This window comes from Calypte anna, chromosome 2 (assembly GCF_003957555.1).
Source record: "Calypte anna isolate BGI_N300 chromosome 2, bCalAnn1_v1.p, whole genome shotgun sequence".
Classification (NCBI taxonomy): Eukaryota; Metazoa; Chordata; class Aves; order Apodiformes; family Trochilidae; genus Calypte; species Calypte anna.
In genome coordinates this window covers 119,578,446-119,604,570 of record NC_044245.1, presented here as the reverse complement: position 1 = coordinate 119,604,570, position 26,125 = coordinate 119,578,446, and the positions used below count along the sequence as shown (strand labels likewise).

The following is a 26,125-nucleotide window of genomic DNA, read 5'->3' as shown; positions in this document are numbered from 1 at the left end:
AAATATTTGATTTTAAGTCTGATTTGGTAATATATTGCCTTGGGCTTAATCCTTGGGGAAACATTTATATTTCAGTGTTAGGCAATAGTTGTTAATGTTTATTCATGAAGGGTACATTCCTCAAATAACCTATTTTGGACAAAAATTAAGATGTGTTAGCAAAGTTTTGTGACCAGATGTGGCAATCCCAAGTCATCTTTTTTAGGATCTTTCAACTAGATTTATAAACATTAATGTTCTGTTTGAGGAGTAGTTTGCTCTTCACTTACTTATTTTTTTCTACCTGTTTCAGCTTGGAGAAAACAAGAATTGGAACGGCCAGAATGTTGGGTTTACTGAGCCAGCAAGTAACAGTAAGTATTGCTCTCTAAATTCATATTTATACTTCTCTTGGTAAGATTTAGAATAATCAAGACCATTGAAATGCCTTCTGTAAATACTTTAGGAATTTAATGGAATTAGATTAATTAACTCTTAAGTGCCCTCTCTGTGAGTATGAGTGCAGGAAAAAAAATGTTTTCATTTGTTCATTGAATCCTTCAGGTTTTAAAGGATGCTAGGAAGTCAGCTAAATTGCCTGCTTTAAGTAGGGTTGGTACAGTGTTCAAACAAGTTTGCTTATGTCTTTCTGTCTATGTAATCTCCAAGAATCTCCAGGCTTCTCTTGGCAGCCTGTTCCAATGCTTAATTATCTTCATAATGATTTTTAGAAGTATTTTATATCAGTAGGAACGTCGCCCATTTATTGTTACTATAATTTCCTGTTCTGCTAGTGCATGCTTCAGTAATGTGCCTAGTTCCATCTTTCTGGTAAGCTCTTGTAAGGTATTGGAAGGCTGCTATTAGGTTTCCCAAAGTCTACCACTATCCTCCAAGCCTGATACCCAAACAGTTTTTCATCATTTCATCTGCCTAGAATCCTAACATCCCAGATTGAATACAAGGCTGCTGTAGGAGATAGGATGTCAAAAGCCTTTTATTAAAGCCAAGGTAAATGACACCCACTGCTCTCTCACTCATAAATCCAGTCATTTTGTCATAAAAGGTAATAGGGTTGTTGAGACTTTTTTTAATCCTTGGTAAATGCATGCTGATTGTTCCCAATAGCTTTTTCTCCTTTGTGCACCCACAAATAGTTTTAGGAGGACTTACTGCATGGCTTTTCCAGAGGTTGTATTGAGGCCTTTTTGCTGATGATGCCTTTCTCCAGGTATTTGAGAACTCTCCTGATCTCCGTTACTTTTTTAGGAGAATAGAGAGTGGCCTCCCTGTGGCATAAGCTGGTTGACTCAGCACCCTGAGATTATATCCCATTTGATCTAATTGATCTTCCTATCTTCCATGTGCCTTATCAGACCTTCTAGGAGAATCTGCTCCATGGTCTCCCCAGGCACAGAGGTGAGGCTGACAGGTCGGTAGTTCCCAGGGTCTTCCTTACTACCCTTTTGAAAAATGGGTGTCACTTCTTCCAGTCACCAGGGACTTTATCTGTCTGTCACGACTTTTCAAATATCATGGAGAGTGGCTTGGCAACTACATCTGCCAATTCTCTCAAGACTCTGGGATGCATCTTATCAGGTCCCATAGACTTATTGATGTTCAGGTTCCTCAGGTGCTCTCAAACCTGATCTTCATGTACAGTGGGAGGGATTCTGCCATCTTGGTCCCTACCAAGGCACTTGTGGTTTTTTAACTTGGGAGGTGCTGGGAGAGAGGTTGCCAGTGAAGACTGGGGAAAAAAAAGTTGTTGAGAACCTTAGCTTTCTCCTCATCTGTTGTAACTAGCTCACCAGCCTTTCTCTTCAGGGAGTGTGTGTTTTCTTTAACTTTCCTTTTTTTATTGAGGTACCTGTTGAATGCCTTCTTATTATTCTTCACATCCCTTGCCAAGTTCAGCTCCAACTGTGCCCTGGCCTTCCTGACCTCATCCCTGCACAATCAGGCAGCATCTCTATGCTCTTCTCAAGATACTTGTCCCTGCTTGAACTGCCTGTGCAGTTTGACCAGCAGGTCATGACTCAGCCGTGCTGGTTTCTTCCCTTCCTTGCTACATTTTTTACAACTGGGGATCAAGATCTCTTGTATCCTATGCTCAGCTTCCTTAAAGGTCTGCCAGCTCTGTTCTGCTCCCTTGTCCCTGAGGACCATTTCCCTGGGAGTCCTCTTAAGTAACACCTTGAAGAGGAGCTGGAAGTTCACTTTCTGCTACTGATAGCTTCTCTCTTCCTTGAGTTCTGTCTATAGACACAAAAGTCTGGGAGACCTTACTGAGACTGACTTCAGTTTCAATATAATAGATAATGAATAGGACAGGCCTTTGTAATTTTATAACTATTTTTTTGCTGGCTTTGGAATTACTGTTTGGAGTTATTCTCAGTGAACAGACAGACAGACTTGGACTTCAGAAACACACACATGGTGTTTCCCTGAAAGGAAGGATTCTAGTGGATCTAGGAATTCTTTTCACTTCATCAGTCTTCACCAGTCCCCATCAATACTTCTGGATGATTTCTGTTTGCATTGTCCAAATCTCCAAGGACATGGCCCGTGAAACATCTGCAAATGCTAACATCTGCAAATGTTAATATATTGGAGTCTGGGACAGAGGACTAAGACCTCAGGCTTTTCTCTTCTTCTGTCCTAGCAGTGTCTTGTAGCAAAGATACTTACAGGTGACATCACAGTCATCTACTACATGAATAAGAAAAAATAAAACTCCTTTCCCATACTTCATCTAGCAAAAAAAATCTAGCAGTCATACATGTAAATCCAAATCTAAAAGGAGAACACAAAGGCCAAATCAATCAGCTGGACACAAATTCAACAAGAATTATGTTTTAAACTTGTGCTGATCACGTGGAGTTTTGTTTTCATAGATTTACCTGCTCACAGACCGTTTTTGCAGCCACCATAGGCTACGGGACAGAAGCAGATTTTCATTCAGGCATGCTTTTGGCTTCTTTTCTATTCTTCTGAAATCCAAGTAAACTGGAAATCAAAGGAGATGCCACTAACATGTCAGTAGCCATAAGAGCTTTTGTTTCTGACTGCTATATAGAGACCGAGGTCAGGGGATTGTAGCATTTGGAGAAGATCTTTTCTGTATCACTTGACATTTGTCACCAGTTTTCCGTAGGATAGATTGCTTGTTGGAATGCTGTGCTAATAGTTGGTAGGGCAATGGTCTGCCAGTACATGGTATTGTCTGCTCGTTTCCCACATAGCGAATGCATTAAAAACCATGAAGTATTCTCAGAGCTTTGTAATCAAGGAGAATTGAGGAAGTTTTAATTGTCTTCTTCTTTAGAATGAAAGAAGAGACCATATACACACATGATCTCTCCTTTAGCTCCTGAAGCACGGGTTCTTTTAAGGACGCCTCAAACAAGTTTCAGTGTTTGGGATGAAAAAACACCACATCCTTTCAAGTAGGAGTAAGCTAGGGTATATTTATATGCCTGGAGAAAAGATAATGCACTATGTCTTCAACTGAACTGGTGTGAAATAAACCTGGAACAGTAAAGTGAAGTTATATACTTTAGTACAGTGAAAACAAAAATCATAACAGTTCTAATTTTTAGTAGAGTTGAAGAACAGATTTCATTGCACCATTATGTAGTTTGGTTTTGCTGGGAAATACCCTTCAGTCCATATCCTCCTACTAAAAATGCATTTTTAGTATTCCCTTTTCAGTACCCTTGAAAAATAACTTCTCCTGTTCTTCTCTACCATGAACCTTTTCATGAAGCTATCCATGCAGCAAATTTCACTTCTGTTCCTCCTACACACTGGCAAAGCTTCATCCCATGGGTTTACTTCTTTACCTTCCCTTTTCTTTCCATGTCTTAAGGATGAAACAAGAAGCTATTTGTTTCATGGTTTGGGATATCTTAGGCATTTTTCAGAAGAACATTGAGTGAGGATTTTTTCCCTGATGTTTCTGGAAGAGACATTGAGACATAGTGCAGACCACAAGCATTTGTAGCCCATTACAGGAGATGTTTACTGTCAACAGAATGCTCATTTATCTCTCTGCATTTGACTTAAGCAGTTAAAAACAAAACACGAAACAAATAAACAATCCTAATGCAAAGTGCGTATTCTTGGGAATGTATTTTGGTTTCATATTTCTGGAGGGGGTAATCACAAACATCATACAGTATGTGTTCTAAGAGAAGCTGTAGATGATCTATGAAGAACAAAAATACATTTAAAAAAAGAAATAAATAACAGTGGGTTTATATATTATAATTCTAACAAGGCAAAAATTACCCTAACTTCTTTTAAATGTTCCCCACCCTCAATTTTCCATAATACAGTTTTCCTTTAACTATTTCCAGCAATTTTTGATGTTACAAAGTAAGCATTGAAAAATGAAAAATAAATAAAATTACATTCAGAGCAATCCTACATCTCTGTAAAGGGTAGGCTCTTTGTTTTTCTTGCCTAACGTTTTATTGCCAGGGATTCATGCATGACTTTACAGTCTTTGTTCTTTAGAGTACATCTGCTCCTGCTGTTTGTTCACCACCTGAAATCATAATCACTTGTTTGTGACATCACAATTAGTTACTGTGAAGATGATTAGATTGTCACCAGCAGATGATTATGATTTCAGATGGTAAATGAGCAGCAGGAGCAGATGATCTTCTAAGGAACAAAGATACTTGATCTCATGCAATTGTTCTCAGGAAAAAAAAAACACAAAAAAAACATGGGGAAAAAAGGGAAATATATATTCAAAAGAGTTTATTAAATCTGTGGTAAGGGAATAAATAATAATGTATATTTTAGTATTTTTCAAAGTCTGCTGAAGTAAGAGATTAAGAATATAAGAAAAATAAAAATTATGAAAATATATGGTGTTACTGTCAGCTTTAACTGTATGATTATGTTAAAATTCTTACTTAGATGTTTCTTCACTAGTTCTTTTTAGGAGAAATTTAAGGTAAAATAACTCCTGAATTAGTGAAAATTTGCATATATAATATGCCTTCACTTTGGAAGAAGCAAAACTTATGTGAACTTTATAGTTCTAGCCCTCACCAGTTTTATAAAGACTGGGGTTTTTCATAGTCCTCTACCTGTTTATTTTTCAACTAGAGATTTTGGTGAAGATTTCTCATAGGTATTTTAGTACCTCTGTATTTCCATGAACAGTAACTAAAGTCTACAGTTTGGGAATAAAATTCTTGTTTTCTGTTTTGGACATTTTTTAATTGGAATCCATATGTGTCATGCTGTGCTAAAATACATAATTCTTCTGGGTGCGTTTCAAAGTTGTTTTGTAGTGGATTTTATGCATTTTTGCTCACTAAGGACTGCTGTTCCATGGGACTTTTGAATTGCTTCCAAACTTACTAAACTTGGTCAGCTTGCTAGGCTTAGATTGAAACATCACTAAACATTTGTTAAATTATTTGTCATCCAGTAAGAGGGGTTGACAACACCATTTATTTGATGAAGCCACAGAAAAGTAATTTTCCATCTGTTTGGAATTTTTTGTTGTGTTGTTTTGTGGGGTTTCTTACTAAGTGCATTGTGAAGTGAACATTATACCATCACCATGTGTTTCAGGGAGCAGTTCCATCACCTGAGCCACTCATCTACACTCTGAGTATCTCATGACCTTAGCTGTATGGTCTCTTACTGCAGTTGGTGGTGTTTAAACAACACTTTGCCTCTGCAGCTGCTGAGCTGATGTGCTGATTTTAAAAACAAATAAATAAATAAATTAATAAGAAAATTCTTCCCATCATTAGCTAGGGCCTGAGAAAACTAGATTTTATTTCTAAGTGAATACATAGGAGAACTGAATTTAGAACTAGAGGAAATTTTTGCAATTTTCTTTCTTTACTGAGTTATTTAAGCTGGGGAATCTATACTATATTTGGTATTTTTAAAATGTGTTATTTTTCAGTTTTGTCTAGCAATGAAAATAAGATAATTTATCAATAATTCCAATTAAATACAGCTTGCGTATATTTTTAAATAGTTAAAAAACCTAAACACCTAGTTTTTAAAAAAAAGCTAGTATCAACAAAAGTGGGAAGGGAGTGTGGTTATTTTTCCCTTGCTGTTTTGAAAACCAGTAGCAAGAGCCAAATTAGCATTTTTGTGTGTAAGTGGGATTTGGCTACAATTCAGATGTATAAGACCCACAACCCTGGTTGCTCTTCCTCCTTTCCCCACTTTTAGGTGCTTAAAGTACTGCAAGTTTCATGTTTTCAGATGTGATGCTCTCATTGTTGACTTTAGAGTACAGTGTGTTATTTCTAGAGTATGTAGTGTGTTAAACACAAGCAGAAAGTTGGGAGATAAAGAGTACTCATGGGGTACAGAGAAATCTGGGTAAGAGCAGACACCTTTGGGGAAATGTGTATCTAATATCATCATGATCTGCAATCAGAAAATGAAAAAAACCCATGCTGTCAAAATGCAAGAAATCCACAGAGAAGGAGGGATCTAAAGGGATCATGACTTTGTAGTCTGTCTGTTGATATAAAAAAACAAAAAAGGGTTGCTGCCTGGTTCTTGAGTAGTATGGGTTGTGCATACGTAGGAAACATGTACGTGGGCTGTGTGGGTTGTGGTTTGGATGTCCTCAGGCTGAGAAGGAATCCAAGCCTTAGCTTTCTAGGAGAGTGTTTAAGCATCAAGATCTTGATGTATAGAATTTGTAAAGTGGGAACAGCCACCATGACAGCAGAATTAATTTCAGGGAAATTCTCCTTCTGCTTTTCCCAGTCCTGTAAAATTCCTGTATGAATTATGTTGGTTCAAGTTTGCTAGTCTATTCCTTTGAAAAAAAATTGCATGTGACATAGCAGTGCAGAACTCTTTTTCTATGTTAACTCTCAAATTTAGATTTACATAATATAATTCTGCAAATTATCTGCATTTGGATTTCTGTCAGCCGAGCAAAAGGAGCAGTATCACACAATTAACCTCAATACTCAAATAACCTCAATACAGTGTTTTGCTAAATGCTTTCACTTTTCCGAAGTCTTCTCTTCTTTTCCTACTCCCTTTCCCCCCAGCCTAGAACCCATCATGTACCTCATCCTAAGTTTAGGATAATGAAGTCCTTGAATTGAGTTACTTGAGCTGATGCTTTAGAGCTGTCAGAACCAAGACCTAATTCTCCATTCTCTCCTCCATCCTCTTTCCTTTAGATCAAACATCTTATCCCTATGGCTTCCACTCCCCCACCACTTTCTCCTCTGATTTCATCTTCATTCATACCTATGCAGTGTTTGTTGATGTCCCCCTTGACTTTCTTACCTTCAGCAACCTCTCTGTCCTTGTGTAGTAGACTTGCTTATTCTTTCATCTCTCCTACGTGTGGGTCATGCCTTTGTTTTTATCATCACAATTCTCATCCCCCTCTTAATCTGTTAATGAATAGTCTTGCCTGCACAGGTCACCTCTGGTTGCACTTAGGCACTCTCCTGATTGCCTAACCCCCTGCAAAATAATTTTCTTGCAGCTTTTACAAGCACCCTGATCTGCCAGCTCGCTAGCTTGATTTGCTTCTGTTCCAAATTTGCTGATGCTCTTTGTCCTTTCTTCTGCTTTTAGATTGGTTCTTTTCAGAACCTGCTTCATCTTACTTTTAGGTTGTCTGTTGCACTGGTGTATTGTTGGAAACTTAAAATGCAGAAATTATAATAATACAATTATTATTGTACAATAATAGCTTAGGTGTTTCATCTGTCTATTGGGACATCTCATAGAATATCCTGTAGAAATTCCCCACTGCAAAAGTCTTATTTTTTTACCAAATCTTATGTTCCAAAGCTGAATAAAGCCGTGGGAAATGTCAAAGGACTTTCCTCACGTGAGTTAAACACCAAATGCTACAGAAGTGTGTAAAATTTAAGTCTCCTACAGCACCGCAATTTTATTTTTGGCTGTAAAGAAAATGTTCAATTAAAATTAAGGATATCAAGACCTGGCTTTGTGAAGAACTCCATGGTATTTACTTCAGTGTCATGGGTATTTTCAGGTTAAATAAATTAGTATTTTAATGAGTGGCATTATATAACATTAGTTTGTTTAAGGCATGTAGAGGAGATCTTTTTATTGAAGGGCATTGTGTGATGAACATTTTTTCATGTCTGAAATTGCAGTAGCCAGTCTGTGGAAATACCACAGATAGCTGTGTTAAGTAGGTAATGATTGCATCCTCATCCTTCAAGCCAAGTTTGTGTGTAGGCTATTACTGAGAACCTAATGGCCCTACTCTTTGCCTATTCAGTTGCTTGACTGACGTTTTCTGAGCTCCCACTGAGGTAATAAAACAAATTTTGAAAGCACTGTACTATATAAATAGGCTTTTAAAATGAGTGGAGTATAAAATGATATTTTTTTTATAATATTTACTTTTTTTCAGTCTTGTTATTGAAATAGTTATTTGGTTTTGTATATTCCTTCTTCTGCTTTTAGTGGATTTGTACTGGGCCATGTTTTAAGGCATGTTGAGAACCTGTCAGTGCTATAGAGGAGTTGTTGCATGTGACTGTCCTCCATACCTCTTCAAGTCTTGTTCATTTGAACTTAAATTAGAGTGAAGACAGGGTTAGATCTGGGTCTTTCTCTGTTTAATGCCTTAAGAGAAAATATTGCTCCATATTTTCAGCAGCACAATATAAGAAGGCTTTGTTCAATGTGAATACCGGTAGCATAATCTGAAATGTCTTCACAAACAAACTTTCCTTTATTAGTGATGGGTTTCTTCAAATATCAGGGTGTTTATTTATGAGCATGTGACATATACAGAATTATATCATAAAGCCCCTTGCATCAGAACACAAGATGTGAAAGTACTTATTTGTGCTGGGGCTTTATATCACTGAGTGTAGTGCGGATAAGAGCATGTGCTCTTCAGGGGGGTCAGAGAAAGTCATTCACGAGCTGACACTGCTTCTGGAGCACCAAGTGTAGCTTTCCTATAGGGAAGATGAAAGGCCAGGGAGAAAATTGTAATTTTCCGTGAAAAAAAATAAATATCTGTAGTTTAGACCAAGTATAATGACCATCCTTGAAACATGAAAAGTCAATGAGTGACCTTGAACCAAGAGAAGTGACTGGGTGTAGGCAGAGTATCCCTGCCATGTTGATTAAATAGAAAATAGAGAAAATTAGCACTGGTACATATATACAAATTGACAACACAAGCTTGATTCTGTAGGTCATCTTTTGGAGTGCGATGTTAAAAAAAATATCAAAACTTCAGCCTTTCATGTTTTCTGCCCTTCCTAACAGAAAATTAAAAATGGAGTACCAGTGGTACCATTAATACATGTGAGTCTACAGGCAACACTGGTCATCACTCTGAACTTTTCTTAACTTGACCGCTGCCATGGGATAACTTGTCACTGTCTCTTTATTAACAAATTCCATTTTTGCAGAGTCTTACTATGTTGAGGCTCATTTGGTGATATTTTCACTTGCTCTCCTTCCTCACCTCGCTCCTCTTGCAGAAAGATGGTGAGCTTTGTTTCCTGTGAGTACCAGAAGGAGTGAAGCTCCAGACCCCATCCAGACCATGGGGAACCCTTTTGTAGGAAGGTTCCCCTGACTTCCCAAGAGGAAGACCCTGGAGAGAAGAGGTTAGGGATAAACATAGCACCATTCTGGATCCTTGGCCAATGCCTCTACCTCTGCTGCTATGAAAATAAGTGGAGTCAAAGCACCATGATTACAATTCAAAGCTTCTGAAGGATATTTGGGCCGTTTTCTATCTTACTTGTACATTTGCCTTGGAGTCTAAACTCTTTTGTAGTTGTTTAGTACGTGGCAGCAAAAGCAGACAATGGAAGATGAAGAAATATATTCTTTGGTAAGAGAGGTCTTCAGTGTGGCATTTTTGTAGACTTCAGAAGGTTGTGAGAGGCTGCTAACAATTACCTCCAAGGATGAGTAAGGCATGTTTTTAAATATTAGTGATTACATTGCATAGCTAGCCTGCATATTTTCATAGCACATTTGCCCACAGGTTTAAACAATATAAATGGAAATTCTTTTAACATGTTTTCTGTGTGTACCTCTAAGTTAATGTCCAGCAGAAGGTGTAATATTGTTAGTCTACGTGATAATATTACAGATCTTGTGACTCCTAATGATTCTGATAGTTTTGGAATATGGTGAAGTTAGTGAGGAATAAATATTTAGCAGACACAAGAAGCCAATTGTTTTTTTCTGGCTGAAAGACTTAAAAAAAATATGAAAATACTGACCTAGAGATGTTCTCCTGCAGTGTATAAAGGTGTTAGAGGATAGTATTTCTTTTCCCACATTTTTTATTGAAGTGCTTGTTAATTAATTTCCAAAGTTCTTTTGTTCTCACAGTTCCTTGTCTGTTGATATCATAGTCCTTGCATTGTGATAACATCTTTGCTACTGTAACTAAACTGTTATATATGTAAACTCTCTGATACAGTTCAACAGAGTTGAAGTAAGTAGCAACAGTGAGGAATATTTTAAAAATCCTGAATGATATATAAAAACTATGTAATTAAAATAACCATAGTTCATATATACTTGATAGAAGTTTTCAAAGACATCAAGTTTCTATTGGCTTTTTAAAACAACTTTGTAAGAAGCTTTATGAAACATAGGCCCTGAATATAGAAAGTTAATAGCTTGCAACTATATTAATGTAATGTCTGGAATATTACATTACTTTGTTTCCAGAGATAATCAATGATGGTAATATAATATCTGCCTTTCGGAGCCAATGCATGATTTAAATTAAATATTGCTTATAAAGCATTTTGAAGTCTTTAGTAGAAAGGTGTTGGCTAAGTGTAAAAGTACTATTATTAATTTAACATCACCATTAGAGTAAAGTCAGTACTTTAGGAGCATTTGCTATACTCTGGTCAATATCTTTTTATTCATCATATGCTGCATATTAGTTATTTTAACATTTAGAAAGCTTAGTAATCTGGAAATATTCCAAACCATTGTTCCAGACAGCAGTTAGATATTTGGGTGGATCATGTAAAAACAGTGAAATGGCTGAGAAAGCATGTAAAATGTTTGTTTTAAGTAATATTACATCAATGGAACAGACATCTGCAGCACTGGACTTAGTTTTAAACTTCTTTAAACTTTTTTTAAATTAATGTACTGTGTTTTTCTTAAAAAGTCAGGGGAGGAGGGCTATTAGAATACAAGTTACAAACAAGTATATTGTTTTATCTTTTGTTCAGTTTTCATTTCTGTTTCTCAAATATTTGTAAGAAATTGGACTAGGATGTATTGAACACCTGCCACTCCCTATTATTGTTGCTGTTTGGTTTTGTAACCTAATGTCAACCATCAGTATCTGTTTTATCTCTTTTAATTTGTGTTTGTGTTATCTCTTGTATAAGACTATTTAAAAACATGAGCAGTGATAAGCCTGGGAGGTTATAGCCTCAGAGAAAGGGTATAGAATCACTATCATATAGTGATTATGCAATGTAGATAAAGCTGCATGTTTACACAGATGGTTTTACCTCTAAGGATATATTCTGAGTTGTCCCAAGTGGAGAAAAGGAAATTTTAGGTCCCCTATCATCCACCTTTCCCAGCAGGATTTGTGCTTAGATCTGGAGTCCAGCTCAGGGTCTGCTGGCTTTGGAGTTGGTTGTTAAGACCGAGTAAAAGACCTCCTGGCTTTGGAGTCCAGGGTCCAACCAGGCTCCATAACTCCATGAATGTAGTGGGAAGAGCAACGAGGGGAAAAACAGATACATCTTTCTGAATGGTATAAGCTAATGTTCTGACTCCCTGATAGGAATATTAATTTAAAAGCCAAATGTGTGAGTAAATCGATAAAAAAGATTCACCTGTAAGCAGTTTGCTGAGCCAGCAGTGAGGAAGTTCAATTTTCACTATGTACTTGAAAATGAGGGTATTAATTACTGGTAATATTTTGTGAGTCTTCTCCTTGTGGTAGACGTTTTATTTAAAAATACTACTTGCACTACTAGGATTAGAGCAATCCTTTCTAGGAAACTGGAAATTAATTTTCTGGTACTCTTTGGATTTATTCTACATTCTGAGATTAATTTAATATATAGAGCAAATTAATTAAGCATCGAACCCTTTGATTTCTCTTGGGATCACTAAATCAGTTAATAAACTGGTTTATCATCTCTAAAATGAAATGCCATGTGGCTCAGGTCCACCAGTGTTGTTTTCAGCTATATGCTAGAAATTAGAGTATGCTATTAATATGAAATTACACGTTTCAACCTCATTTTTCAATTTATTAATAATAAGAAAGAGGTTTTCCTCTTACATCAGCAAACTGTGTTCTCATGTTTCCAACAAATACTTCAGTGTATATGAACACTAGCCGGCTTCAGTCTTAATTTTACACATTTCTATGCACAAGAGCATCAGCAAAAATAATTAGTTGTGTAATCCTGCTTACAAGCAGGTTTAGAATTGAGTTTTTTTCTAAAAAGATGGTAAATTTTTGAAAATTTAGACAAATTATCCCTAATGTACATGTCACTGGAAGCATTTTAAAGTCATTCATGTTAATAAATTTAGATATTTTTCACGTTCACCATCACTTCTGCTGCTATTAATGATGACACATACATGCATGCATTGTTAAGAATGAATTTGTCCAAGGCAATCTGCATGCCATATACGCAGCTAGGTTAAAAAAAAATTCCTCTTCATTGGTGAGGAGTTGGTCACTAGCACAGTAACAGTGTGGCTGCAGGGCAATTTAAGGTTGTTTAAGCACAGGCTGTTGTTGGAAATCAGCAAACACTTTTAAGCCAGTACTTGAGGCAGTGCAGCTACCAGAATAAACCATCCTGCCCTCTCCTTCCTTCTCTCACTGCTCTTTCTCGTGAGCATCACTGCGTGGCCTTAGAGGTTCTAGCACAAGCAATAGGGCAGCTGGAGAGTACAAACAGCAGCTGTAGGTGGGAAGGAACTACTTCTGGTGGCAACTCAGCTGACACGGGCTAGCTTAAATTATTTGTGAAATAACAGCCTAACTTATAGTATCAGGTAGGACGCAGAAAATTGCAGTGAAATTATGATCATGCTACTGTTTTGAAGTAGCAGCTGTTCCTCATATTTTGTATGACAAAAGTTATATAGTTTGTATGATAAGAGTTACATAGTATCCAAAAGTTATTTGCTTATGTTCTGTAGCTCATGTGCTAGCCACAGCTTTAAATCCAAGTTTGTACCTTCTGAAAAAGAGGGAAAGAGGAAGAGAGGCACTTCAGAACTGCTTTATGCAATTTCATTCACAGCTACTATGGAAAATTGTCTCTACTTTGTTTTTGACTGCAAAATACATTAATGAAAATTGCCCACACTCCAAGCCATCCTAGAGTAATGAGAATTATCTTTGTTTTTCTTTTCAGCACCAAAGGGAATACTCCATCTCTCTCCTGATGTTTATCAAGAGATGGAAGCAAGCCGCAACAAATCAGCCCCTGGTAACACTGTAAGCTATTTGTCATCCAAAGAAATGAGCCAGACTTCTAGCTCTTTCTTCAGCATATCTCCCACAACAAATAGCACAGCTACGATTGCCAGGGAACTTCTCATGAATGGAACGTCCCCGACTGCCGAAGCCATAGGTCTAAAAGGAATATCTCCTGCTTCCCCCTGTTCTGCAGTGCAGCCTTCAAAACAGCTGGAGTATTTGGCAAGGATTCAAGGCTTTCAGGTATGGGAGGGGGAAAATGAAGCTCTTCAACCAGAATCATAGCATTCCCATCAAGGTTTCACTCTTGCCCTCTTGACTGTGGGCGTGCATGTAACTTATCTTGTCAAATTAGCTGGTGTCCAAGGCAGTTTCTGGGTCCAGGAGATACAACCCTGCACCAATATATATGCTTCTCCTTCTGTTTTTTGTTCCTTCTTTCCATTCACCTTTTCAGGCCATCTTTCCTTTGCATATTTTCCTTAAATTATAGGCTTCAATTATGCTTTTTACTTGCACTTCTTTGGGTGTCTTCACCTACTGGCATTACAAACTTTACGTACTGCTCTGGCATTGGTGTCTGTCTTTGATTCTGATCCAGAAGGAATTGACACATTATCTTCACTTTGTGTTTGTCTTCTGGGATGGGTGGTTAAAGCTGTTGCTCTGCTTCCCACCCTGCACCTCTTAGCTGTAACCTGTAGAATGACATTTTAATCAGAAGGTGCATCCCAGGAGCAGACCTGGTGTCAGAGCAATGCAGAATGTTTTTGACATCACAGTCAGTACTAGAGAATGTAAGATGTACCATGCTGGGTCAGTGCATGAGTCCTTCAGCAGTGATCTCATGTACCCAGCATGGGCAAATACCTACATTTCACAGGACAGTGGCAGCCTCTGTAGTATATTCAGTCGCTACTGCAGTGTGGAAGAGGGGGAAAGGAAGCCTCTTCCCAATCACCATTACAGTTATATGAATAGTAGCTTATTTTACTGTGTTACGTCTCCAAAGGATAGGACCAGCTATATAGAAATACTCTTTTTTCCTGTTGTGAGGTTTTGGTTTGGGTTTGGACTTTCTCCTTTTCAGACTTGTGAATTTTTTTCATTTGAAAAGTCGTTTTCATGTGTTCTAGCATATGTAATTTGATCATGTAAACCAAATTGTGGGAGGTTTCTGTCAGAATTTTTGAATGTCTGATAATTTTTTCACCAGAGCCCATGTAACTTACTAAGTATGCAGTTGTTGGAAGTGATTTAAAAGAGGCTGCTAGAATTCAAGACCTAGTGTCAGATGTTCTATTGGCATAAGCAGCAGTTCAATTACATTTGCTCACATCAGATGTCACCAGTTGTGGTATCTGACCTAGCGCTGTTTCTGTCTAAAATGTACATTCAGCTTCCCTTTGGTCTTCATTTTTAAAATGTTTTTAATGTCTGGTTAATTAGTTTGAATGTCTCTTAATGCAAGTAATGGTAAAAGTCAAAGCCTCACCATAGTAGAGTTAAGCTGCTAATAGGAATTCAGTTTTCCTGAGTTCCTTTTGTTACCTGCCTGCAGTAGAGACAGATGAATTCTGATGAAAAGAAATTCAATCTGTGAAGTTTTCACTGCTCGCTTTCACATCTTGTCAGATTGCTTGTGTCTACTAGTAACACTTTCTTTTCATAGAACCAATGCACAATTTATGTTACTGTTTTTATTCCTACTTGCCTACAGTATGTGGTTACTGTAAAATGATTAGTTCTGTTTGTCCTGTTTCTTTCTCTCATGCTTTGAGTCTAGATGCTTGTGTAGAAATTGTTTTTAAAGGGTCTCACCCCGAGCCAAAAAATATAATCTGTTTCATCCATAAACTAGACGACTACTTTTTACTTGGCTCTGATACAAATCAAGGAGTTTGATAAAGAATTATTAACGTCTACCAGCTGTGTATGTAGCTGATGGTTTCCAATCACCTTAGCATGCTTTTTAACACCTTGCTTGAATAAGCCTGGTATCCATGTGAAACTGCCACTGCTGAGCCGAGGTGGAGCAGTGAACAGAATCTCTGTGGGAAATGGCTCAGTGGCCTGTCAGGTGCATATCACAGGTCTCTTCACCATTTCAGCCTAGAAAGCTCTTTGTGTTTAAGTTTAAAAGCCGATTTCTTTACAGGTTAACTTTCTCAGGCATATTTACTAAGCAGAAAACTACTGCATTTGCAAACAGCTAGCTCGGTTTTCGTGTTTTCTGGATGACCCCAAATGATTTTTAAATTGTTAGCATGTATTTGTATTCTGGTCTGGATGATAACCATAGTTTTGTCTTTCATTGAAGAACGTATACATTTTGTTCTGTTACAATGTATTTTTGAATTTTTAAAGAAATCAATAAATACTCATATGATGTTTCATTTGTAAATGTAAAAAAAAAATGTTATTTGCTTATTTGAATGGTTTTAAAAATTTCTTTAGCTGCAGGGGACATGTTTTAAAAGTGTGGTTATTTAATTTAAATTCTTCTAAAATGTTTGTATGTGCTCTCAGCCGTGTTCTATTGTAAGCCCTTAATATTAAGAGTTATTGGGACCAATGTATGAAAAAGTACTAAAAAAATATATTTTTATGTTTGATGGCTTATTATTCTAAAGATATTTGTGACTGATAAGCAGCAGCTCAGTGTCACTGAAAAACAGGTGTTTAGCTTGGATACTTTCAAGGCTCAGGCTTCAAGTTACCAGTGATGATTAAACACAAATACTTCAAGCAAGCCTTTACAAACTCTGAATAAAGCATTTTTAGTGCTTGCTTGATATTTATTAATATGGTCTACCATTTAATTGCTTTGCAGACTTTGCCTGGAGATTGTTTAATGGAAAATTCAGCTTTGGTAAAATTGTTATTTTTAAGTGACTATGTGGTATTTTGGCCATTGTTTTGTAACTAGATTAGGAAAGTTGCAGTTATTTTTGCTGACAGTTTAAGTGCAGTAAATTATTGAGAAAGTTTGTTTAAATGGAAACATTTGGAGAAGCTGTTTACACGTGAATAATCTGAGCCCCCAGTTTTTACTGAGATAAAACTCAAGTTGCAGGTAGTCCAGTAGGAAATTCCTCAGGGTATTTCCATGAAGCAAAGATCATAAAATTAAAAAAGCCAGGACTGAGTGGCCACAGTCAGTCCGGGTACATGGCTGTAGCCATACTTGGCTTGCTTGCATTGGCAGGACTTAAAAATCTTTTTCCCTTGTGGCTCCATAATAAAACCTCACATGAGATATAGTTTCTACGTGATGTATTTCTTTGATTGTGATGGTCATGCAATTATTTTTTTCCCCTCCACACTTGTTTAGTGATTGACTGTTCCATTTTATACATGGATGGACTTAAATGTTGTATTGTTAGACGTTTCTAAGTGTATTGTTAAGCACACATTTCTCAGTAGCTGCACACACAGGGGATATCTTGCTGGATGCTCTAGGGTCAGTTTTACTTGGAGTTAACCCTCCTGGCCACGTTCCTGTGTGACCTGCTGTAGGTGACCCTGCTCTGGCAGAGGGATTGGACTAGGTGATCTCTGGAGGTCCCTTCCAACCCCTAACTTTCTGTGATTTCTGTCACATACATGGTAGCTTGTGATTTTGAACTGTTGGCAGAGTTGGGCCTGAACTAAATTTCCACACTTTGCACGAGGGTCAACAGTGAGCTTAAACCTTTCCCTGCAGTGGCTTTAAACAAAAAAAACACCACTCATTTTGCTTTGTTGGAGGTTGGATTTGGAAAACAGTCTAGGAGTGCTTGGATCTCACTACTGAGATATATATGTGAGGAACAATTCAGGGAAATTCAACCTACAGTGAATTTCAAGGAGACAGCTATAGTTTTGGTCTGATAAATAGTTAGATGCTTCTTGGGATTTTCATAAACACCGCTGCGTATAGGTTCCAGTTCACTTGTAAGCCCAGGCACCCTACACAGTGTTTTGCAAGTTTGGGTTGTTGCCCCATGCTGTGAACTCATTGTCTGAAGTCACTCAGACCTTTGAGACTTCTGCCTTGTGCTGTGTCTGATGCAGAGGTGTCCGCACCATGCCAGGCTTCTTCACGTGCTGGGGCTGATAATGTCAGTTCCCTGGCTTTCCACTCACTGCTTTCACTCAAGGATGGGACCACAGGCAGGAAGAGCAACGAGGGGCAAGCCTGGCTTCTTCAGACTTGGCCTAATAGTTGGAACAGACATTAGCTGTACCTTGTGCTGTGACCCTGTCTTGCTCCCTCAGATGTAGCTATGATTGTGGATGAGCACAGCACCATGGAACTGGTGCCCAGCTGCCTAAGGACAGTGAGTGACCTTTCTCATCTGTCCTACGTGAGTCTCAAAAACGTTTGTGAATCTCAACCCTGTTTTTACCCAAGATCTCTTTTTCTCTGACCAATGTTAGATTCACTGTCAGAACTTGATGACAGTGTTGATGACAGTTAAAGAGTTCCTGGTCTTTTTAATGTTCAAGAATTGGACCCTGAAATGATTTCTCCCAGATGTAGTAATGAAACTCAGTGGGAATTTTTAATACCCAGTGAAGGATTCAGGATTAAGCCTGAAGAAAATAACTGAGATCTAAATTATCCTCATCACAACTGTTGCATATTGAAATTTAATGCAATTGTCTTGATCATCCTTCATTAATATTTTGTGTCTAAATATTTCAGTCATTGGTGATGAAGTAACATTTTTGATTCAGAAGTTCTTTTCCAAAACATGGCAAAATTAAGAAATGTTGCTGACTTAGTTAAATTAAAATTCATTTGACTTTGCTAGATGGAAGCATCTTTCCTTTCGTTATTTTTGTTCATTACTTGACCCAGTAAAATGTGCATACTTAATTTGCAATAACTTCCTGGGAATCTTAACATTAGCTATTTCCCCTCTTCTGTCTTGCCTCTGAAGCTGGTCTTTGCCAGCACACCAAGATATTTCTTTTTTATGACCTTCAGTATAATTTAGGACTGGAAAACTGTAAAAATGTACAAATTATTGTGTCTCTGAAGGCAACAGGGTGACACACCAGTTATGGACTTGGGCAACAGAACTGCACTTTGAAATTTTCCATAAACCTGTCACATTCGTAGAACAACCCATAATAAATGAGAAGGAGAGGAAGGCTACAAGACATTACTTGTCTTTTGAGCTCTTGAAGAACACAAATCTTTGAATTAGCATTGAAAATGGAAAGAATGAATTAGAACAGATGGCTAGGTTAGGGAGAAGAACAAGGAGAAAAAAAGGTCCAAGCATTCCCCATTGACACCAGAGTCAAATAGCTACGGTACAGAGAAGTGTGAGACTTTGTTTTGCTGTGGTGGTGAGTAGAAGAAAGGTGAAAGCCTTCTGAGAAATGCTCATTATTGCATTTCATTCTCAGCAGTGCCTCCCTGCTAAGAAGGCCAATGGGAAGAAATGCAAACAGCCCAATAGGAATGCTGTGGTGGAGGTGGAAGTTGCAATAGAGAGCTTTGAAGCAGCACATTAAAATGAAGGTTCTGTGGTTTCCCAGAAAATCAGAGGGCAGTCTCTGGGTCTCTGATGGACCATAGACTACCTTTCCATCCCAAATGTCCTGTCTGTGTTTTTACAGACATTTGTCTTTCTTTTTAATTGTTGTTTTCAGTCCCACTCCTCTCAGGATAGAAAGCAGAAACTTCTCTTAGGTTCCTTTAGCCTTTCTGCTGGCTCACTGCTTTGTGTGAAGTCCCTCCCCACTATGTTATTCACCTCTGCTCTTCCTTGGTAGTTACCTACTGAGCCTAGACTAGAAAAGTTGTAAATGTAATTGTTAAAGTAATTGTAAAAGTTAAAAATGTAATTGTTTTGTGTTGAATATGTTCAAATGATCAGTTACTTAGGGGTGAAATGGAGCTGAGTTGTGGTAAACTGAGCAAAACCCAATTTTTGATCATGAGCAAAACTCATGAATTGTTGGTGTGATTTTTTGAGGGGAAAAAAGAAAGGAAAATTTTGGGGGTAAGGGTTCCATCTATGTACTGAGTCGGTGATAATGAACATAGATGTAATTGTACTGTTGTCAGAGAGAGTGTATTTTCAAAGTCCTGCAGCTGACTGAATCAAAAGGTATGTTTTAGCAAGTCACCAGCTGAAGTCAATGAGAAAGAGTGTAACAAGTGCTAAAAACAAGAGTGTAGATGGAGATGATACTGTTCTGTCCTTGAATATATCAGCTGCAGAAAGTTTGTGGGCACTGTCAGTTTGGGACTGGAATCTCAGCAAATGAGCCAGTAATGGGGAGCACAAAGATCTCATTGTTCATTCAAATTAAGAAAAAACACCACCACCAAAACTAATAGTAAAAGGGAGAATTTGAATTAATAAGATTTGGCATCCTGGTATCATTAATGTAAAACAGATTTAAAGGCTATGTCAGAAAAAAAAATTATGTCCTTGCTTCTTTGAAGGAGATCGTAGCTCCAAAAATCCCAGGAAAATAGGATATTAAAATACGAATGTGTTTTTAGAGTAATGTTAGATAATAGTTTAGAAATGAAGGTCTCAAGGCAAATACTGCTTTATCCGCATTTGTGGTCACCTACATCACTCCTGTAACTCTCTGTGGAACTGTGCATCTAGTCCCTCACTCCAGTCACTGGAGACTTCTTTACCAGCAGGACTGACCAGGCTGCAAATATTAGTGAGATTATTCCAACACAGAAATGTACAGCCAGATGATCGGATGATTCACCTTGATGTTAACACTGAAAGGGGAATAGGAATTAATGACATTTATATTTAAAAATAACTACTCATGAAGTCCCTTGAAGTAGTTTGAGATTGATTGTGTTGCTCTATATTTTGCGGACCTGCTTCTGCCAAACAAGCTGTGGAATTGGGCTTTTGGTTCTTCAGGTGCCTTGGGTCTTGGTCAGGTTTCCTGGCACTGCACCTGCTCATTGGTCAGATCAGTTTCTGTAAAATGAAGTGTGGAATGCTATGCTCTCTCATCACTGAAAATACTGAAATCTGGCCTTTTGCAGCAGGGTTTTCTCTTCCTCTGTGTTTGTACTGTGCCATGCTCAATGGTCAGTATAATAATGTCAGCAGCAGTGTTTGTCTCTGTAAACAGAGAGCAGTTAATGCTTGCTTCATTACCTATGTAATGAAAAAGTGTATATGAAAACATATTTCCATTCATGCTATTGCCAGAAAGTTATTTCAACCCCCCCCAAAATTCCTCTTCCCAAACTAATCAAATTCACCTCTCATCTCAGTCAGTTTTTCACTGTGATACCCAAGACACAGGCTCTTCTGCAAATGCTCTGTACCAAGCCTTGGCCTCTGTATTTTATAAGCAGAACACAAGATCCCTGTGATGAAATAGGAGATACCAGGCTCACCAGTTTTTAATATTTTCTTTTAACTGTGAAGTATAAAATTCATTTCACCTCTTCTCCCTGAAAATGTGGTAGTTATCTGAATATTTCTGGGTGCATGGATCAGAGGCAGACAAGTTTTTTCTGTGAAAACTGTGTTAGGTATAGCATATTATTGTGTAGTACTTTGCAATGTTTTCTGAATAATTAATTTATCTTTTTTTTACCTTTTTTAGAATTCTTTTTTTGGGGGGGGAAAGATCACATTCAGTGTTTTAAGTCACTGGAATTAAACTACTCTCTATTATGGTTATGTCTATGAGTAAGTGCCTATTTTAGTAATAGGACAGAGGAATTGAGCAGAGTAGCAAGGTACTCTTGAACATAATCATGATTCCTTTAATAGAAAGCCATGTCCCATCTCCAAATTTCATTTTCCCTGTCAAACAGAAAGATCTTTTTGTTGAAAGTATGCTTGCTCACTTTTACATGTGCACCATGGGAACTCTGTCCTTATACATACATACATGGGCTAAGGTTGACAGATTAAAGGTGAACAGTAAGCACCTTACTGTGTGTCACTGTGGTGACATCAGTGACACTTGCTAATTTTCTCTTGATTAGAACCAAGCATCAAATCCAGAAGTAGGATGGAGCTGGGTCTTCCTTGCTTGACTGAGCCAAACTTTCCAGATTTCCTGCATCGCTGAAGCGGGAGCTCTGGATTCAGGGAATAGTTAAATACCATTAAAACAACAACAACAACAAAAACAAAGCAAAACAAAAACAAACAAAAAACCACCAAAAAAACCCCCACGAACTTCTTTGGCTCAGATGATAACCTTGTTTTGCATTTAGCAGATATTTGATGCATTTACTTAGGGAACTGTATCAAGTAATTTTTTTCACTCTCATCTGTACCTCACAGATTTTTATAGATGCCAAGTGTTTGCCTTAATAGTGTCAGGAGTGGAAAATACCACCCCAGTAACCTGTGACAGTGCCTGTAGCCTGCTTGTTGCTGCCTGTTTAATTCAGTACAGCGCCGGTTTGTTTCTCAGTCTAAACTGCAGGGCTGTATTTTAATGAAGATTTAAGACGACAATGCAGCTGCTATTAACACTCTGTAAGAGAGTAGCATGTTGGAATTGCTCAAGATTTACTGCTGCACTGTCAGTCTTTAAGCTACTGAGTGTCTTTACCCTTCCATGCAGTAGCTACGGAGGAAACTTTGCCCACTGCTGGGAAGCAGACACAGCGATTAATGAACCCGAGGCGTGCTAATCAAACATATGTTTTCTTGACACAATGATTGTGTTATATATCACATCCGAATGTACAGGCCTTTATCTTTCCTTAATGATCTAGCAAGGGGGCTTTTTAAAATGTGGGTGTTTTTCATGCACTCCTTAGATTTGTTCCACAGGGGGTGACCATTAAAAACATCTGACGGGCATGCAGTTAGCCAGCTCCCTGCTGAGATTAGTAAAATACTATATTTAGTAATAGCACTACATCAAGGAACTCCAGCATTGCAGGAAACAGTTTGATTCAATGCTCTTTTTCCAATTTTTTGAATTTTTTTTTTTTATCGTATGTCTTATTTTTTCATCTGGGACAATTTTATTCCTCTCAGCCTTGTTTTTTGTATTTACACTTCAACTTTTCTCAGAAGACTTTTGTCATACAATTGGATTTATTTTTTTTTTTTTACTGTATTTCTGTTCTCACAAATAAATATGCAGGTTGCAAGAATGCAAAGTGATAGTCAGAATCTCTCTTAGGCTGCTCAGTGTCTGAAAAGACTAATATATTATTTGTTAGGAAAGCTCCATTGATATTGCAAGATCTCACACTCAAATACTATACTGTAAAAGGTCCTAAAATTCACTTTGAGAAAATGGTTGATATGCTTATGGTTTTTATATAATTTTATATGTTTTATATTTAGTTTATCTTCATGCCAGGAATATCTGTTCACCAATAAATGTGCATGAAACAGAGTCTCAAACAGAATTACTACCTTTTTTTTAGTAGTTGACTTGGCTATAACAGTAGATGAACATCAAAAAGAGCAGTATGAAAAACACAGGCGTTTCAGTGGAAGCTAAAGGAAGAAAAATATTTCATGAGACTCTTGTCTGTCAAAAGTACTGCTTTGATATCTGCTTTTGGAGGCCACTCTGGTTTGCTTGTTGCTGTAAGTCCAGAGCAACCTATGGAAAATCTTGGAAATTATTCTGTGAATTCAGGACTGAAATGAGTTCTTTCCCTTTAAGGGGCAGATTTAAAGGAAGACCATCCTTTGTTCTAACAAAATAGCCTGGGCATGTCAATCCAGAAGATTTGTGCATTGCTGAACATAATGGCATTTTATTACCTAGTTTATTTCTGTCTAGCATTCTAAGACTCCCGCTGGTGCTTTGACTCAGGGTAGTTTTTGGTTGGGAAACATGAACTCCAGTGTCACAGATGACTTCTTTATTTTGTTAATCCATATTAATTTTTTTAAAGTTAATAAATGTTTAGGAAAGAAAGTGGCCAGACAAGTTGTATTTCAGACTGTGAACAGCTAAGCAGCAATGTACAGAAATAGTAGCCTTAATTTTTGCTCCTTCTCAGTCTCTTGTTAATGCAGAGTTAGCTCATTTCTAACACCAGTTTAATGTGTTATGGTAAACCTTAACTACTGTGTAGTAGTATGAGAGGTCTCTCACTTTCCTCCGTTCTGAACTGGTAAACTATAGCCCCAGTTTATGCAAAAGGACAGATGTTCAAATGCAGATATGCTCACTGAAGACGAGCAGACCACCCTGTGCCTGAAGTTAGGGATATTGTATTATATGCAGAATAATTTATGCAGATTAACTATGGCCATTATCTGAAATTGCATATTGATCCAGTGGGCTAAAGTAGCTTAGTGCAAGACAAATCCCAGTGATATTTTTTGCAGTTTCTATCAGAACACTTGCACCTAGGGAAGGGTATTATAGTAAAGCTAGATTTAAGACACATCCTTATATAAATATGAAAGAAATGGGAGATTTGCTGCTTATGGAGCAACATTATGATAGAAGTAACCTTAAATGTAATTTCTCACGTAGTTTTATGCAGTGTTATTTAATTTTTCCATTATAGAGTAACATCTAAGGTTGAGAATTTTGGCTATGCTATTCCACATTCAATTGTAACATTGTAAACATTCATCTTATATCTTTCTTTTTGTGAAGCTATAAATGTCCATCAAAATATTTGCATCTCTTCAGTAATTTAAAATATTAAAAACAAGGGCCAAACTTCAACATAGTTTTCACATAGTTTCAGAACTTTGCATACTTTCTACATACATACACCAGCTAGTAGTACCCCTCTATACATACTCATACCATGCAGCTTGTTCCCAACTGAAGGAATCTGTGAAGAGGATATATGGTTGCATCTCCTCAGAGTATCAAACATAAGAGCACACATGTATGAGTAAATCCATGGCATGTGTTTGTGGAAAAAATGATTTCTGGAATGTATTTCATTATTTTGATGCCCGGGACACACTTGGCATTTTACACATGGAGGTTTTGTGCCCTGCCCACAAAGCACCGTGAAGTGCTGTGTTTGGGATTCCTGAGCTGGTTATACATGATTTATTTCAGGTACTCAGTGTGTGTAGTTACCCAAGAGAAAAGCTAGCAGTGCTGTATGCTTTTTCCAATATAAATGAGCAGGCTTCTTCAGAGTTATTGCCAAGATCTTGTTGTTGTGGCACTGTGTTGTGCTGGCTAGATGTGCCTTGGAGGAGAATTCTTTGTAAAGCACTCATAACAGTGTGAGGCTGCAGTCTTGCATTTTACTCAAAAACGTGCATAACCCTTACTATAGATATCCCAATTCTGGCCGTTATTTCCTAGCCAGATCATACTGCTGTTCTAGAAAATCCCTGCTTATATGCTATGCAAATAAAACATTCTGAATTTTATTGAGTGAAATATCATTGCTGTTTAATGCTTAAAATGGAGCTAATTTGTGAGTGTCCCTTAATGACAAAAAAATCAAAGTCTGAAAATTAGGCTGGGGCATAGAACTTATTTTCATAACTCTTTTATTTTTACCTCCATAATACATGGGAAGGGAAAATGACCAGTTGTGGTTAAGCCAGAGGCCTTAATGATGGGTTGTAGTCTCAGCACCTCCATTCACCCCTGCCAGTGCCAAGTGAATTTGGATGAATCATTTAATGTCTGTCCAGAGAGTGTCCTTACCTGCCTAACAGAGTTATTGCTGAGATGAACTGGAGTTCAGCACCCTTGACTCTTAAGGCACTGAAGAACTTTGCAAAGTATTAATGTCCTTGTGAATCTTAATAATGGCCACGTAATCACCACTGGAGCACTTGGCAAGCCCTCAGTCACCGCTCCTTGATACTGAATCAAGTAGTTGCTGTGCCTTCATGCTCCTCTGCTTTAGATGATATGATATTCTTAAACCAGTTTTACAGAGGTTCAGGTTCCTCCCATGATTACTCATAGTAGCATGGACATGTAAACTGAAATATTTGCAACATACTGCTGGCCAAAAACCTCAAAGATAACTTGATTTGCTTACTGCCATTTCTTTCTCAGTGCCTATACTGGACGTTCTGCTCACATAGGTGAATGCCTGGCACTCTTGGATGACAAAAAAAACTTGAGACTTTGGATGACAGGTCAAATTTGAAGAAAAAAGGAATAAAACAGAGAGTTTGAGAATGTAGCAGCTGGACTGATAAATAGCAAAACAGGATTACTGGGAAACTGCACAATGCATGTCAAGTGTAGAAGAAATCTGAATGTGTTTGCTGACTTCACAAATCTGCAGATGAGAGAGGTTTGATGAATGGACAAAGTTTTACTCTGTCCCCCACTCAAAATCCATTTGTTTGGGTTTTATATCACTCTTTATATCATTAACATAGAAGGTGTTTATTATGGTTCTTCAGCTGAATAGCTTGAACAGGTCAAGAGATAATTAGAGGACTGTTAAGAAATTATGAAGTAATGGCCTTGGTATATTCAAATGAGGCTAAAAGTGCATCTTGACATTTCCTTGGGAAAGCTAAGCGTAGAAAGATACCAGTATTGTGAATTTATTGCAGTTTCAATGTGGACTCTAAAGAGGGTATGGATCTAAACTGCTATTGCAGATAAGAAAGTCATGTAATACTGTTCATAATTTTTTCCACTGGTTATCTCCTTTCAGCTTGTTAGCCTTGCATCATTCCAGTGGTTGTTAGTTAAGTGTAGCCTTATTTGTATTATTTTCATTAAAAATAA

At 37.6% G+C, this 26,125-nt stretch overlaps 1 protein-coding gene across 2 annotated transcripts in view; it reads left to right on the top strand.

Annotated features, from left to right (window-relative positions):
* The window catches only part of STAU2 (staufen double-stranded RNA binding protein 2), a 160,411-nt gene that overhangs the window by 70,389 nt on the left and 63,897 nt on the right, over window positions 1–26,125 (top strand). For both annotated transcript variants that reach the window (XM_030446074.1, XM_030446073.1), the window contains exons 11-12: window positions 293–353; window positions 13,392–13,699. In XM_030446074.1, the coding sequence (XP_030301934.1) occupies window positions 293–353; window positions 13,392–13,699 (369 nt within the window). The remainder of the gene's footprint in view (window positions 1–292; window positions 354–13,391; window positions 13,700–26,125) is intronic.